Source organism: Drosophila tropicalis, unplaced genomic scaffold (assembly GCF_018151085.1).
Source record: "Drosophila tropicalis isolate 14030-0801.00 unplaced genomic scaffold, ASM1815108v1 contig_979, whole genome shotgun sequence".
NCBI lineage: Eukaryota > Metazoa > Arthropoda > Insecta > Diptera > Drosophilidae > Drosophila > Drosophila tropicalis.
This window is the reverse complement of record NW_027173482.1, coordinates 1,984,845-2,000,833: the sequence shown is the minus strand read 5'-3', so window position 1 is coordinate 2,000,833 and position 15,989 is coordinate 1,984,845. Positions and strand designations below refer to the sequence as shown.

The following is a 15,989-nucleotide window of genomic DNA, read 5'->3' as shown; positions in this document are numbered from 1 at the left end:
ATATCATAGGAACGATCGGTGGAAAAAGTGACTATGATCAATATTTTCGTTATTTCCTATTATTGTAGGCCGTTCTTTCGCAAACATAAGCCTTTTTAGATAAAATGTTCTTCCACATTGATGGCTAATAGGTAAGGAAGAGTTACAAAAAAAGTTGCAAGGGTATACAAACTTTGATGCGGTCGAAGTTAGCCCCGACCCTCTGGTTTTAATTAATGGTGCTAAAAACAGCAAAAACGCTAAAAAATTCCGAGAAGCAATTGCTGAAGTACGGTATGTATCGTATACTTATTGTATGATTGGCTTAGTACAAAGGATTCAATATTATTCAAAAGACCCAAAATGTACCCCAGGAAAAGACGAAAAGTATTCCACGTGAAAGTCAAATACTTATTTTTATGGAGTCTTCAATTGGTCCAAATAGATGAGACCGCCGTTTCTGCATTTCGCAACGAAAATCAATGCCAAAATGTATTCCCGGTGGATCCCAATGTAGTTATTGTCGTAATAACAATACACCAGAAGTCGAGCTTCAAAGTTTGCAGTTTTAAACATATTTGATTTTTAATCGAATGTTTTTAAACCAATTGCAGATGATTCTGCAATTAATTGGTAAATGGGGTTTAAATGGAAGTTTGGGCCATGGTGAATATAATCAGAAGTTTTGTAATAATGGTGTAAATGACAAAAGTTTAAGTTTAGTAGGTCGTCTCGCCGACTTAAGTATACCATGCACCAGTGAAACAAATATATTCTAAATTTATAATAACAAATGCAGTTAAGTTTTAATAAAAAAAATTCTATTCAAATGCTTTTACAAGCATAACTGAGTATCTCGCTTACTCAAGCATATGCGCACCCTAGGGCCCCCACTAGCCAACAGTCAACTCTGGCCTTATTAAAAAATGTTCATATGCATAACTTGTCTATTTTTTGTCCGATATGGATAAAACTTGGTATATTGCTTGATATTATATCATTATATATAAGATATCAAATTTAAGTGTGCCAAATTTGATGGCATAACGTTGAAAATACGGGAGATAATTTCGAATTTTTCCAAATTACGGTGGCGGAAGGAGGCGTGTTAAAATTTGTACACATAAAAAACCTACGCATTTACTTGATCAGAACCGATTTATATTGATTTTAACTTGTGTTCTATTTATCCGATGTGATTGGAATTTCGGGAAATGATGTTTTATAAAAAAACCATTGAAAAACTACTTGACCTATATTTTCTAAATAACTAAATAAAATGGGCGAAAATCTGCGCGTGCACTAAGCCAGTACATGTTCCGAGAGAATCGGTTTCATCTAATTTCGTTTTTATCTAATATGCGGAACGAGGCAAAAATTTAAAATAGACTTGAACACCGTAGGTATTACAGAGGTCTAAGTACCAAATTTGGTGACTCTAGCTCTTAAAATCTCCGGTATCTAGGCGTTCATACGGACTGATGGACGGACGATGGACTCGGCTGTTGATCCTGATCTAGAATATATATACTTTATGGAGACGTAATACTTCCTTCTGCCTGTTATATAAATTTTTTTAGTGGTCTATTTGTGCCGGGCCCTGGTCTAGGAGGAGGTTACCTTAATCCAGACCGACAGACATATTCGTGTTTCATATGAACTCGTCTCGTCGTGCTGTTCAAGAATATATTTACTTACTTCTATGCGTTGAATTTTTTTGACCAAAATTAGAAAATACCCTTTTTGCAAGGGTATAAAAAAAATATACTAATAACAAAAATCTTTTTTTTTAAAGGGAGATGTAGTATGTATATACATACCCATATCATTAAACAAAAACAGCTCAAATTGTAACACCTTGTTGCAAGTTTGTACATACCATATGCAAAAGCAAAGGCTATCTCGCTCACACAACAAACACACAAGCACTCTAGCGCCTGCACTAGACAACGGCCAATCCCGCCTTTCAGACTGAAATTCGATGTCTCTAGCTACTAGTCTTTGAGAAAATCGGTTTAATCTAATTTGCGGGGCCGGAAATGGGCGTTGCAAACATTTGAAATAAATTCGATCATTGTAGAAACTGCATGAGTCTACATACTGAATTTGGTGGGTCTATCTCAAATGGTCTCTGAGATTTAGGTAATGATACGGACGGACGGACGAACAGGGCTACATCGTCTCAGCTGTTGATGCTGATCAAGAATATATATACTTTATACGGTCGGAAAAATTTCTTATGCCCGTTTCATACATTTTGGAGACTTAAAAATACCATTTCACTGTTAGAACAATATTCTTTTACAAAAAAAAAAAAATTTAATTCAGAAGGAAGACCCAGCGGTAGAACTGCCCAGAATATAAATTTTTGGATCATATTGCCAATACCGGTGCCATATTAAACTAGGTTTTTTTAGATTTGATTTTTGATTTCCTGAAGCAATACCATCAACAAATACAATTAATATAAGTTACAAACCTTTCGATTTCCTTATCTGTATCATCATCCGAAGTGATGTGTTCGTTAAGGTGAATCCACGAATCTTCTTTAAATTTCCTACAATTCAAGTCTATCTTTATATACTTTGAAAGGTCAATTTCATCATTTAAGCCTTGCTTTTGAAAAGTTGTATGATTTTTGTAGTGCTTTATACTAGTAATTTTAGATAGTCCCAAATCACTATTACATATGGATGACGCAGACAAATTTATTTCTGTGTGTGTGTCATTGATATTACTGTCCAAAGTTGAAGAACTAGAGGTTTTCCTTAAAAGTTTTATTTTTGCATCATAATTTTCTTGACACCGCTTATTTAAAAATCGGTTTCTTAATGTAGACGTTTGCGTCCCAACATTTTTACAATCGATTGTTAATATATTGCGAAGTTTTTGTATTTTACCAAGTATAAACAAGTTAAACGCATATTCCGATTGTATTGTGGTTATCTTACAATCGTTAAACAATTCTCTGGCAAAACTAATAGTTTGAGCTAAAAGTGTGTCTAGAGTGTTGTTTTTTACAAGATTTTTGTACAGACTTTCAAAATATACATCATTAAGATCAACTTCTAGTGGTTCAGAGCAGTTTTCTGATACATCTTGAGCTATAGTAGCCTCAGAGCTTTTCTGTGAGTCTTTTACATTTTCACACCGGGATTCAAACCGAAGCATTTGTATTTTAGCAAGGGTGCTGTCAATAAAACAAGACACAGTTTTCGGAATGCTTTCATGGCCTAAACCATTTACAAAAATTTGATTTAATAACATATTTTTGATGGTGTCCAAATCCTGGTGAGACGACCCCATTTCCTGCGACGTATAGTTATGGTCCCGTAGTGCATTAGAAATACTTCCTTCGTTTTTAAAGCACTTTATTTTCGCTTGACTTAATTCTCCTCCCATTTCATCTTCAGATAAAGAATAATTTACGAATTCCGCACCATCATTATCTAAGTGGACTAAAGGCTGCACTTCAACATTTAATATGTCCGCATTAACTGGCATTTCCGATAAAACTTTTTGTGTGACTATTTCTGAATCACATGGTTTGTCTATTTTAAGCACATTAACATCAGCATAATTTTGTAGATGAAGAAACTGTTTTTTATTTAAATTTTCCAAAATATGCTTTTTCTTTTCATCCATATCGACTTTCTTTAATATTGCATAGTAGCAACCAAATCCAAAATTTAATTTCTGAAATTAGACAAAAGAAAAACGAAAATTTGTTGCTATAAATGAAATGATATGATAAACAAATTTTTTCAATTAAGTCTAATGATCATCTGAAAATTTTAATAATTGAAAATGATCAACATTTTTTTTTTTTTGCATTCATATTGGTTCTAAAATATTTAAGAATCTTCGAAATCATAGCTAATAATACGCATGTCGGTCAGTCTGCCGCTTGCCATGATCATTTGTCTAATGATGTTATATTACTATCGACCAACATAAGCCAATTCGACCCTAACCCAGGCATGTTCGTCATAACGGAGGTAAATGGAACTGATCCAGTCGTACAAAGACTATTGATTAAAGCTGCTCGAATACAAATATTTGTAATTGACTCAACAAATAATGTATAATTAAGAGAGACGATGCCACAGAAATGAATGGAATAACAAATGATCGACCAAACCAAGGTTAAAAAGTTGGCGGTAAAGGGTTCGTAATTTTATAACATGCTATCCAATCTAAACAGAGATTGCCCGAATATATAGGTACAAATGACCATAATAGCAAGAGCAGCATTTTTACGGTAGTGTCTTGGTGAAAACCAAGACAGCTACGTGAATATTTAAAACAATTTGGAAAGCAACTTATACGCGGCCTTGAGTTGACAAATAAAGACGGTTCAATTGGCCTTTTTATCAATATTTTGCGAATATGATTTACTGACAACATGTGCCATTCACAGCAAAAATATAAACAATGAAAACGAAAGAAACAAAATTTAAATAAATTTTGCACCGGGCCGAAAATTTCCGCACTACCTGGCCTGAATGTTTGTTAAATATTTTTAATTTGTCAAAGATCGACTTGTATTACATTTTCGACGGCATCGAACTTTCGTACATAAGAATATATGTATTTATTTTATGTACGAAAATAAAAAACAAACCTGAATATTTCATTGTACCATTTTTTTCATTGAAGACCACTCTGACGGTTGAGTTTTACATGTATGAATTTAAATAAATACATGGAATATATTATCTTTAGGTTAACTTTAGTTGAAACGTTGCTGAAAGGACTTATAAAAAGAGCTTACAAGACATATGTACATATATACAGGGCCACCGAGAGAGAGAGAGAGAGAGAGAGAGAGAGAGAGAGAGAGAGAGAGAGAGAGAGAGAGAGAGAGAAATCTTGAAATATGCAAAATTGTGTATTTGTAACTATATATATCGTTTTAAGTTACAACAGTTGCAGAAATTAGATATGTATATTATTTTTCTCGCTGCACTTTGCAACAAGTCTGCCTATGACAGCTGTAAAATCAGCTGTTAACAGTTGGTAAATAATGCCAGAAATATTGAATAAATGGTCTAGAAAAATTGTTGAAGTTTAAACAATTTTTAAAAAAATTACAATAGTTTTTTTTAGTTTTCGAAATTTTTTTTTCAATTTATAACTATTTTTTGAGAATAATAATTATAAAATTAATTTTGAAAATTAATTTAGACATATTTCCAATAAGAACAAAATTTTTACTTATTTGAGTACATACATATATTCATTTACGAGCGGCATTCGACCGAAACATTTGAATTATAAACTTAGAAAGATAAAAAAATTCTCCGTATTGATTCTATTGGAATATTGTGCAAAGTATATGAACGATTGCAATTGACACCGGTTAGGTAGCGTCATACACTAAAGTACAAAATATACAGTAAACTCAATTACTATCTTAAAAATCAGTATTAAGAACAGATGCTTTCAGTTTAAAGTACAAGTTGTAAAATGTTTGCAGAGCTTGTTACGTCGGGCTAGTTACCCGGATGCATAAAAAACAAACAAAATGTAATTTTGAGTAGCAATGATGTGGTATTATCAAGAAGAACAAGACCCACAAAATTGCTATCAAGGAAAACGAGCTTCAGATTACAGACTATACTAGCCGAAATATGTTGGTGAGCCAAACAAAATATTGCAATTGCAATTCGAAGAAAATAAAATTCAAAGTGAAAAAGTACAGGAAGATGAACGCCACAGAATGGAGTTCATCACGGACGAATCGGATTACTTTGATCTTGGTGAAGGAAGTGAACACAAACCATAAAGAACTTGTTTCTAACTTGCCTTGTTTCTAAATATATTTTTCGTTAATTGTTGATTTTTTGCGAACTTTTATTGTTAGATGTATGTTTTGCCGGCTCGAGGTCAAATTTTCTTGGGTCCATAAAACAAAATAATAATAGTTTGTTGCTCTTTTGCGATATATTTCGACCACTCATCGGTGGTCGTCTTCAGGGCAACTATAAAAACATTTAATTGTGATTAACTTTAACATAACATAATTTATCAACAAGAAACACCTACTTATTTTTACACGTCCGCACACTGTGACGTGGAGCTACACACTGACTTGTCCCTAATAAATGCCTGTATAAATGCGCGCAGTTGTCTGTATCTACCTTATAATTAAGTCTTATATTTGTCGGTGTATTTATTATGTGCAGGATCTCCAAAGTGTAACGTTTGTTGTAATGTTGTTCTTGGTCTATTATGTTCACTTCGTCAAAATTCGGGGAATGTCCACTGGCAGCACAGTGGGCCATAAGTGCCGTTTTTTGTATATTGGAGTGTTGACGAAGTTTATAGTCAGATCTATGTTGTGATAGTCTAGTTTTTAGCCTCGATTTGGTTGTCCCTATATACATTTTATCACAGCTTTCTTCATTTCTCCCGTTGCACGGTATTTTATATACTACGTTACTCTTGTCCATTGTATCAATCTAGCTTTTTGTCCTGTTGAAAATACTCCGTAACGTGTTGTTGGGTTTATGTGCTATCTGTATTTGTTCTGTGTCATAGCAATCGGAGTTTGCCAATCTTTCCGACAGTTGTGGGACATATGTGACAGACATAAAGCGTTTTGTCGAAACCTCTTTATTGGTTTTCTTATTGTTAGATTTTAGTAAAGTCCTTATGGTGTGGTTTGGAAAGTCATTATCCTTTAAAATTCGTCGTATTTCTTACCTCGTTTCTTTGTGAAAAATTGGGTCCGATATGTTGAGCATCCGTTGTAAATTCATTTGACAGAAACATAAAGTTTACAATAGAGTTGGAAAATGACAACAAATTGACATATCTAGAGGCATCAATACACAGACGAGGAAACGAGCTAAAATTAAAATGGTACAAAAAACCAACATCATCAGGACGAATCATCAACTTCAACTCCAAACATCCGAAGTCGATGATAATGAATACAGCAAGAGGTTTTATACAACGGATGCTCAACATAGCGGACCCAATTTTTCACAAAGAAACGAGGGAAGAAATACGACGAATTTTAAAGGATAATGACTTTCCAAACCACACCATGAGGACTTTACATATCGGACCCAATTTTTCACGAAGAAAGGAGGGAAGATATACGACGAATTTTAAAGGATAATGACTTTCCAAACCACACCATAAGGACTTTACTAAAATCTAACAATAAGAAAACAAATAAACAGGTTTCGACAAAACGCTTTATGTCTGTCACATATGTCCCACAACTGTCGGAAAGATTGGCAAACTCCGATTGCTATGACACAGAACAAATACAGATAGCACATAAACCCAACAACACGTTACGGAGTATTTTCAACAGGACAAAAAGCTAGATTGATACAATGGACAAGAGTAACGTAGTATATAAAATACCGTGCAACGGGAGAAATGAAGAAAGCTGTGATAAAATGTATATAGGGACAACCAAATCGAGGCTAAAAACTAGACTATCACAACATAGATCTGACTATAAACTTCGTCAACACTCCAATATACAAAAAAGTAAACATAATAGACCAAGAACAACATTACAACAAACTTTACACTTTGGAGATGCTGCACATAATAAATACACCGACAAATATAAGACTTAATTATAAGGTAGATACAGACAACTGCGCGCATTTATACAGGCATTTATTAGGGACAAGTCAGTGTGTAGCTCCACGTCACAGTGTGCGGACGTGTAAAAATAAGTAGGTGTTTTTTGTTGTTAAATTATGTTATTTTAAAGTTGATCACAATTAAATGTTTTTATAGTTGCCCTGAAGACGACCACCGATGAGTGGTCGAAATATATCGGAAAAGAACAACAAACTATTATTATTTTGTTTTATTCACCCAAGAAAATTTGACCTCAAACCGAAAGCATATTCCAACACCATGGCTTATGCAGAAATTAAGTCCAACTATAACAAATATAAGACGGTGATTAACAAGTATCAATCAACAACAAAAAAATCAGTAAAACTTAAGTCTAGCATAAAATTTCTCTTAAAATGTAGGAAATCAAAATTAGTCCCAAAATCTATTAGCAATACTGATACAAGATACTGACACATATTCGGACATTAACAAAATATTAGAAAGACATACTCATAATTTTAACACAAAGATATTAAGCTTGTTAATAAAACATAAACATAACATACTAACCAGACAAAACAAAGAGAAGGAAAAAGCAACAAAAAAGTTGCAAGAACAGCAGGACGAAAATGATTTTAAAACATTCATGAAGAGTGAGAGCACGATAGCCGAAAAATTATCAACAACTTTGAAGAGACTTCACGAATCCAAACATGAGAGACTACGAAGACAACGGAACAGCGTTCTCTTGAACAAGAACAACAACAACACAAACGATTGGTTTGTAAATAAGACGAATATAGAATTTCCGACCGACGTAAAAGCGTTACTGGCGAAAGGCCCTTAGTTCGCAATCCCTGTGGAGAAGAGAAAATTGCCTCTCTTTAAATATATAGCAGACGGAGAGGAGCTAGTACAGACTCTAAAAGACAAAGAGAAACAAGAGGAAGCACGCACAAAATTCTCTTTATTAATAAAAGACCACAAAACATATAACAAAGAAGACGCAGCTGATCGTGCAATATTTGACGCAGTGGAACAAACAAGGAAATTTCTTAGACAGAATGATGACATATTAATTTTAACTTCTGATAAAGGGAATAAGACAGTTGCAATGGATAAGTCTGAGTATGACAAAAAAATGAATATACTTAACGATTTAAATACATATAGAACTTTAAGGAAGAACCCAACCACTAGACTACAGACCAGAAACAACGAATTGGTGGAGAAATTATACAAACAAGAACTTATTTCACGGACCGAACGAAATAAGCTTATAACAAACACATAAATTCCACCAAGAATATATGGATTACCTAAAATTCATTAAGAAGGTACACCATTGAGACCAATCTTGGTTCTTCATCATACGGACTATGCAAATACATAGTCAACATATTAAAAAATATAGCGGCAGACTCAACATAAAACGTAAAGAACGCCTCAGAATCTAAAACAAGGATCAATGACACATTTATTTGCGACGATGAAAGATTGATATCATTTGACGTAGTCTCACTTTTTCCAAGTATTCCGATAGAATTGGCACTTGGCAATATTAGGGACAAGTGGATAAAAATAAAAGCGCACACTAACATTCCAAAATCAACATTCATGGAAATAGTACGTTTTTGTATACAAGAGAACAGATATTTTAAATACAAGGACAACATATACACACAAATAAAAGGAATGCCTATGGGCTCACCAGCATCACCAATAATAGCCGATATAATTATGGAAGAACTCTTAGACAAAATGATGAAAACACTACAGCGACCACCTAGAGTTATGACGAAATATGTAGATGACCTTTTTGCCATAATTAAAGAAGACAAATTGACATATCTAGAGGCATCAATACACAGACGAGGAAACGAGGTAAAATTAAAATGGTGCAAAAAACCAACATCATCAGGACGAATCATCAACTTCAACTCCAAACATCCGAAGTCGATGATAATGAATACAGCAAGAGGTTGTATACAACGGATGCTCAACATATCGGACCCAATTTTTCACGAAGAAACGAGGGAAGAAATACGACGAATTTTAAAGGATAATGACTTTCCAAACCACACCATAAGGACTTTACTAAAATCTAACAATAAGAAAACCAATAAAGAGGTTTCGACAAAACGCTTTATGTCTGTCACATATGTCCCACAACTGTCGGAAAGATTGGCAAACTCCGATTGCTATGACACAGAACAAATACAGATAGCACACAGTTGAATTGTGACTCTCATTGCGGTAGGTCATACTTTCGGTGACAATAAACACTCAAAGCACAAAGCAAACTCAGAAAAAAATACAACAACAACAAACAACATTATCTATTTTTGGACACACATAACTGTTTACGTGTAAGAATCAACAAGAACGGTGCAGCTTTACAGCAAAACCAGCAATATGACTGAGCCACCGGACATTTGGAGAAAACATCCGCCGTCTGGTAATGGCAAATTTCTTACCATTTCGCGAACTGACAAAGGAAACATGACAAACATTTCTCCCTTCATAATAAAAAAGACAATTGATTATACCTGTGGAGGAGAAGTTGAACTATGCAAAAAAACTCGTGATGGTAACCTTTTAGTCCAAACCAAAAACCCAACACAAACAAGCAAACTACTGAAGCTCAATGTTATGCCAAACGACATCCCAATAAAAGTAGAGGAGCACAAAGCCTTAAACGTTACTAAAGGCGTAATCTACTCTAACGAGCTAAGAGGTATAGACGAAGACACCATCCTAGAGAACTTAAAAGATCAAAAAGTCCAAGAAATAAAAAAAATTCTTTCAAAAAAATATGGAGTACTTACTGAAACTGGCATTGTAATTATTACATTTACAATTTACCAATTACAATTTACCTCCACAATTTACCAGAGCATCTTTACATTGGATATGAAAAAGTTAAGGTACGCACATACATTCCCCAGCCACTGCGATGCAACAAATGCTTACGAATGGGCCATACCGCCGCAAAATGCAACAACAAAACTACCTGCAACAATTGTAGCCAAGACGAACATATTGATATTCTAACAGAAGAGATATGCGACAAAGAGCCAAGTTGCATTAATTGCCGAATCAATAAGTTACCGACTTATAATCATCAGCCCAGAGATAAAAAATGCCCAGTCTTCCTCACCCACCTCGAAGTGCAGGCCATAAAAGCGCACGAAAAAGTTGACAACAGAACAGCATGGTCGATTTACAAAAAACGACACCCACATGATGGGTCGCTCTACTCTTCAGTAGCAAAATCCCACCTGTACAACAATAAAAATCAACCGCAACAAGAAGTCAATACAACACAACCCAGAAGCGCCACCCAACAATCCCAGAAAGCACTAAGCGAAAAGCAGTTCAGTACGAATCGGAACCCGAAGACATGTCAACCGACACCCTAGACGACCAACCAAGTACAAGCAGCAAGTCTAAAAACCCTAGCATACTCCCACATAATATATCTAATAGGTCGAAACGTATCATAACAAGAAGCATGACTAAGTCTAAGAACACTAACCCGTCTCCATATTCTTTGAAAACTTTCATAAAATCTAACAACAAAATTTAAGATCTAAATCTAAACTAGCACTACATCGACATCTAATCACTCTATAAACTTAACATGACACTAACAATTTTGCAATGGAACCTCAATGGGTTTTCAAACAATTACAACGAGCTCTTAATCCTCATAAATCGGTTCAAGCCGAAGATAATTTCTTTACAAGAAACCCACCTAACTAACTTGAGTCAAGTTCCAACTCCAACTAATTTTTCAATGCACCACACTACCTGCTCCACAGCAAAGGGCGGCGTGGCTATATTAGTGCATAAGTCAATTCAACACAAACTGATTTCCGTCGGCCAATCATTTGATGCCATCACAGTCGAAATTCACTCAGCAAAAAAGTTTTATATTGTTGCCGCCTATATACCCCCCTAATCAAAAATTTTCTTTGGTAGACGTTGAAACAGCATTCCCGAATACAAGCACTCCAACCTTTTATACAGGAGACTTTAACAGTTGGAACAGTTACTGGGGCTCACCTTCTACAATAATAAAATTCATTAAAAACTTCATGGCCAATAGGCAAATCAGAGTGTGCGTCAATAAAAATTACTCAAATTGCAAGCCTCTTCGGAACGGTATTCCACAAGGATCACCACTATCGGTTATACTGTTTCTAACAGCGTTTAATAGTCTCTCTGAGTTAATAGCAAGGCACAAAAATATTAACTTCACTGCATACGCAGACGACTACAATATATTAGTTGATCTCAATAAAGAAAAACAAAGTACAATAAAACTAGACAGTCTATTTGAAAACATTGACAATTGGTGCCAAACTTCGGGCGCATCGCTGTCTCTCACAAAATGTAAACACCTACTATTTGTAGAAAACAGAATTGCCACCCTCAAGTGTCGTCCCAATCAGACACCATAGAAAACGTCAAGGAACTAAAATTGCTAGGACTCTCCTTTAGTGCCAAGTACAAATGGCACTCCCACATAAAAAATTTGCAAAAGTCGTTAAATAAATCCCTTAATATTCTAAAATGTCTCTCGAGCCCAAAATTTAACTGCCACACATACACATTAGTATAAATAGTTAAAAGCATATGCCTCTCAAAAATAGATTATGGCCTCCCGATCTATGGTCGGGCCCCAAGACAACAATCAAGCTAATAAAGACCGCACTAAACACAGCATTGCGAGTCGCTCTGGGCGCTTTCCGCTCGACGCCAATTAATAATCTATATTTTGAAGCAAACATCCCAACTATTGAAAACAGAACGCAACAGCTATTGACCAAAGTGATTAACCCAATCCTTAATTCGTACGACACCCCACTTAAAGAAATAATAAATAAAATAAATAAAAATAATAGGAAGGGGTACAGAGATTCCACCTTACAAAAATGCATAAATTCTTGCTTCAATTTGGGTATTACACCAACCCCAATAGGAAAAACTCCCAAGTCAGACCCTCCGTGGTTCATTAACACGAATACAATAGACCTATACTTGAACGTTTTTAAGAAAGGGCACACGAGCAATGAAATTTACACTAAACAATTTGCAGAAATTAAGCTTAAGCTTAACGATCACACATTTATATACACCGACGGTTCTCTGAAAAACTGTATAACAGGGTATTCAATAACGACAGAAAACGAGACTCTTAAATTGGGGATTCTGCCACTATACTCATCGGTATTTTCGGCAGAAATCATTGCCATATTCGAAGCAACCATAATTGCCACCAAGATAAAAGGCAAAGTATGCATCTGTTCTGACTCGTTGTCAGCAATTGAAGCTATTCAAAATATTAACAACAACACATATTACCCAGACATAATTCGAAAAACACTAATCAAACAACAGCCTAAAATCATGCTCCTATGGGTCCCTAGCCATGTTGGTATAAAGGGCAACGAATTTGCTGACGAAGCAGCAAAAACGGCGACTATATCACCCCTCATTACGCATCCCAATTATAACAAAACAGACATAAACAGATACATTAAAAACCACTTCTCCAATCTAAATTCACTACTAATTCAACAGACATCATGCTGGTATCAAGAGATAAACAGACATAACAAATACAATGTTGATGACTATCTTAAAAAACTAGAAATTTGCCAAATACCTAGAAAAACCCAAATAAAACTTATAAGGCTACGACTAGGACATACGAGACTAACACACGAACACCGATTCCTTCAAAATAATCCCAACCACTGTAAATTCTGCAACACAAATTCTATTATCAATATAGAACATATCTTGAACACATGCACGGTGTTTCAAAGCTTTCGAAACCATATCCCAAACCAAAACCTTATCGCACTCCTATCCAACCCAACCCCTGAAAATCTAAAAGAAATTATAAAATACCTCAATCTAACCAATATTATGAACCTCTTATAAGATAAGCTAGCATACAAAATAATATATTCTAGACTAAGAAAATTAAATGAATTGTATTAAAAGAATGAATATCTAAACATGTACCAGCCGAAGGCCTTAGCAGCTATGGCTGTCCCCCCCTGTAGCTATAGATTTATCTATAAGCTAACATTGTACAAATAAATAAATAAACAGATAGCACAAAAAACTCAACAACACGTTACGGAGTATTTTCAACAGGACAAAAAGCAAGATTGATAGAATGGACAAGAGTAACGTAACAAATGAAGAAAGCTGTGATAAAATGTATATAGGGACAACCAAATCGAGGCTAAAAACTAGACTATCACAACATAGATCTGACTATAAACTTCGTCAACACTCCAATATACAAAAAAGTAAACATAATAGACCAAGAACAACATTACAACAAACTTTACACTTTGGAGATGCTGCACATAATAAATACACCGACAAATATAAGACTTAATTATAAGGTAGATACAGACATCTGCGCGCATTTATACAGGCATTTATTAGGGACAAGTCAGTGTGTAGCTCCACGTCACAGTGTGCGGACGTGTAAAAATAAGTAGGTGTTTCTTGTTGTTAAATTATGTTATGTTAAAGTTAATCACAATTAAATGAGTGGTCGAAATCTATCGGAAAAGAACAACAAACTATTATTATTATTTTGTTTTATTCACCCAAGAAAATTTGACCTCGAGCCGGCAAAACATACATATTTTTCGTTTTAAATAAATTTTACAAATATTATTCTAAGAAAAAAAATTTATGAATGAAAAATATTTTCATGTTTTGTTTTGTTAATCTTCCCTACTTTATAGCCGTCAAAGACAAAAAGGGTTTTATATAAAAAGTCTAATGTTCGCGAAAGAACAGACCTCAAGCTTAGGCTGAAGCAATCCGGCGCATGTTATTTTATAATTGGTTTATATGACAGCTACATATATAATGAAAATATTTGAATTTTTTTAAATTTAGCAGATATAAATACAATATATTTATGACAACTAAAAATTAAAAAGAAAGAAGTTATTGAGAAAAGTCACTGTTTGAGATCTTGCCGTTTGTTTAGGAGCTATATGATATAGTAGTCTAATCCTGCTGAATCCGTGATATACAACCCGTGCAGGGTATACAAGCCTTAATGCAAAAATTTAAACTCTGTTGCTCTAACGGTCTAACAGAAGTTTGTGTTGATTCACACGGACGGACGTACAAACGGACACGGCTATGTGAACTAGTCTTGTCGTTCTGAGCATTAACAATATGTCTACAACAAATGAGGATGATTTGGGTCAAAAGCATGAAAAAGAAGTCGATATCTAATTGTAAGTCATATTAAGCTCATATGACAAACTAAAAAATAACCTCAAAAAGTGATAGATATATATGTTTTTTAATTCTTAGTTTTGTCAATGGTGGATTTATGTTTTTTAAATAATGTCCTGATTACGTTATCCGGAAAATCGTTGTCTTATGTACCCAAATTATCGGAAAGACTATCACATCTTTGTTATAACAAAGATGGAATAAAAATAGCACATAAACCGGACAATACCCTCAAACATGTATTCAACAAAACAAAATTCAAGATAGAGATGACTAATAGAAGCAATGTGATATACAAAATCCCATGCAATGGACAAGGAAACATACCGTGCAATAAGATATACATAGGGACGACAAAATCAAAATTAAAAACTAGGATTTCCCAACACAAATCGGACTATAAAATGAGGCATTACACAGACACACCAAAAACAGCACTAATGACACACTGTGCAACTAGTGGCCATGCACCGAATTTCGAAGAGACGACAATATTAGATGAAGAGCGGCACTACAACAAAAGGTTCACCATGGAGATGCTACATATCATCAATACACCGAGCGCCACACGACTTAACTTTAAGACTGATACTGACAACTGCGCTCACATATACAGACATTTACTTGACAAGAATTAGTTCGTAACTCCACGTCAAACGGTGCTGACGTGTTAAATAATGTATGTTACAAAAAATTTTGTTAAATGTCACATAATTGTTAAATGTTCTTGTATTTTATTGTAGTTGCCCTGAAGACGGTTGCCGCTGCGCAACCGAAATATATCGGAAAATAAATAAAAATAAACTTAAAAACAATGTTTCATTTTTTATTTGGAAAAAAAAAATGACCTAAAGCCTGATCAAATTTTATATAACAACACAAAGGTCGCAAAAACTACCACATATGATAATGATAATTTAGTGTAAATATAAATCACTCACACGACTTTCGGAAACAGATTAAAATTTTATATGTGAGATAAATCAAAGAAAATGAATTTATATGAACCAGCAGATCTCGGAGGCTATAAGAGTTAGAGCCACCAAATTTGGTATGTATACTCGTGTAGTATGTAAATGTATAGAGTTAATTGGGATTTTGGCCACGCTTTCTTACGTCCCCGG

General features: G+C 34.5%; 1 protein-coding gene across 17 annotated transcripts in view; it reads right to left on the bottom strand.

Annotated features, from left to right (window-relative positions):
• LOC137586311 (transcriptional regulator ATRX homolog) overlaps positions 1-15,989 on the bottom strand; it is a 600,012-nt gene that overhangs the window by 503,376 nt on the left and 80,647 nt on the right. For 15 of the 17 annotated variants that reach the window (XM_068302327.1, XM_068302328.1, XM_068302329.1 and 12 more), the window contains exon 2: positions 2,459-3,675. The exons of the other annotated variants lie outside the window; for them this stretch is intronic. In XM_068302327.1, the coding sequence (XP_068158428.1) occupies positions 2,459-3,624 (1,166 nt within the window). In that variant the 5' untranslated portion in view covers positions 3,625-3,675. The remainder of the gene's footprint in view (positions 1-2,458; positions 3,676-15,989) is intronic. 17 annotated transcript variants of the gene reach the window in all.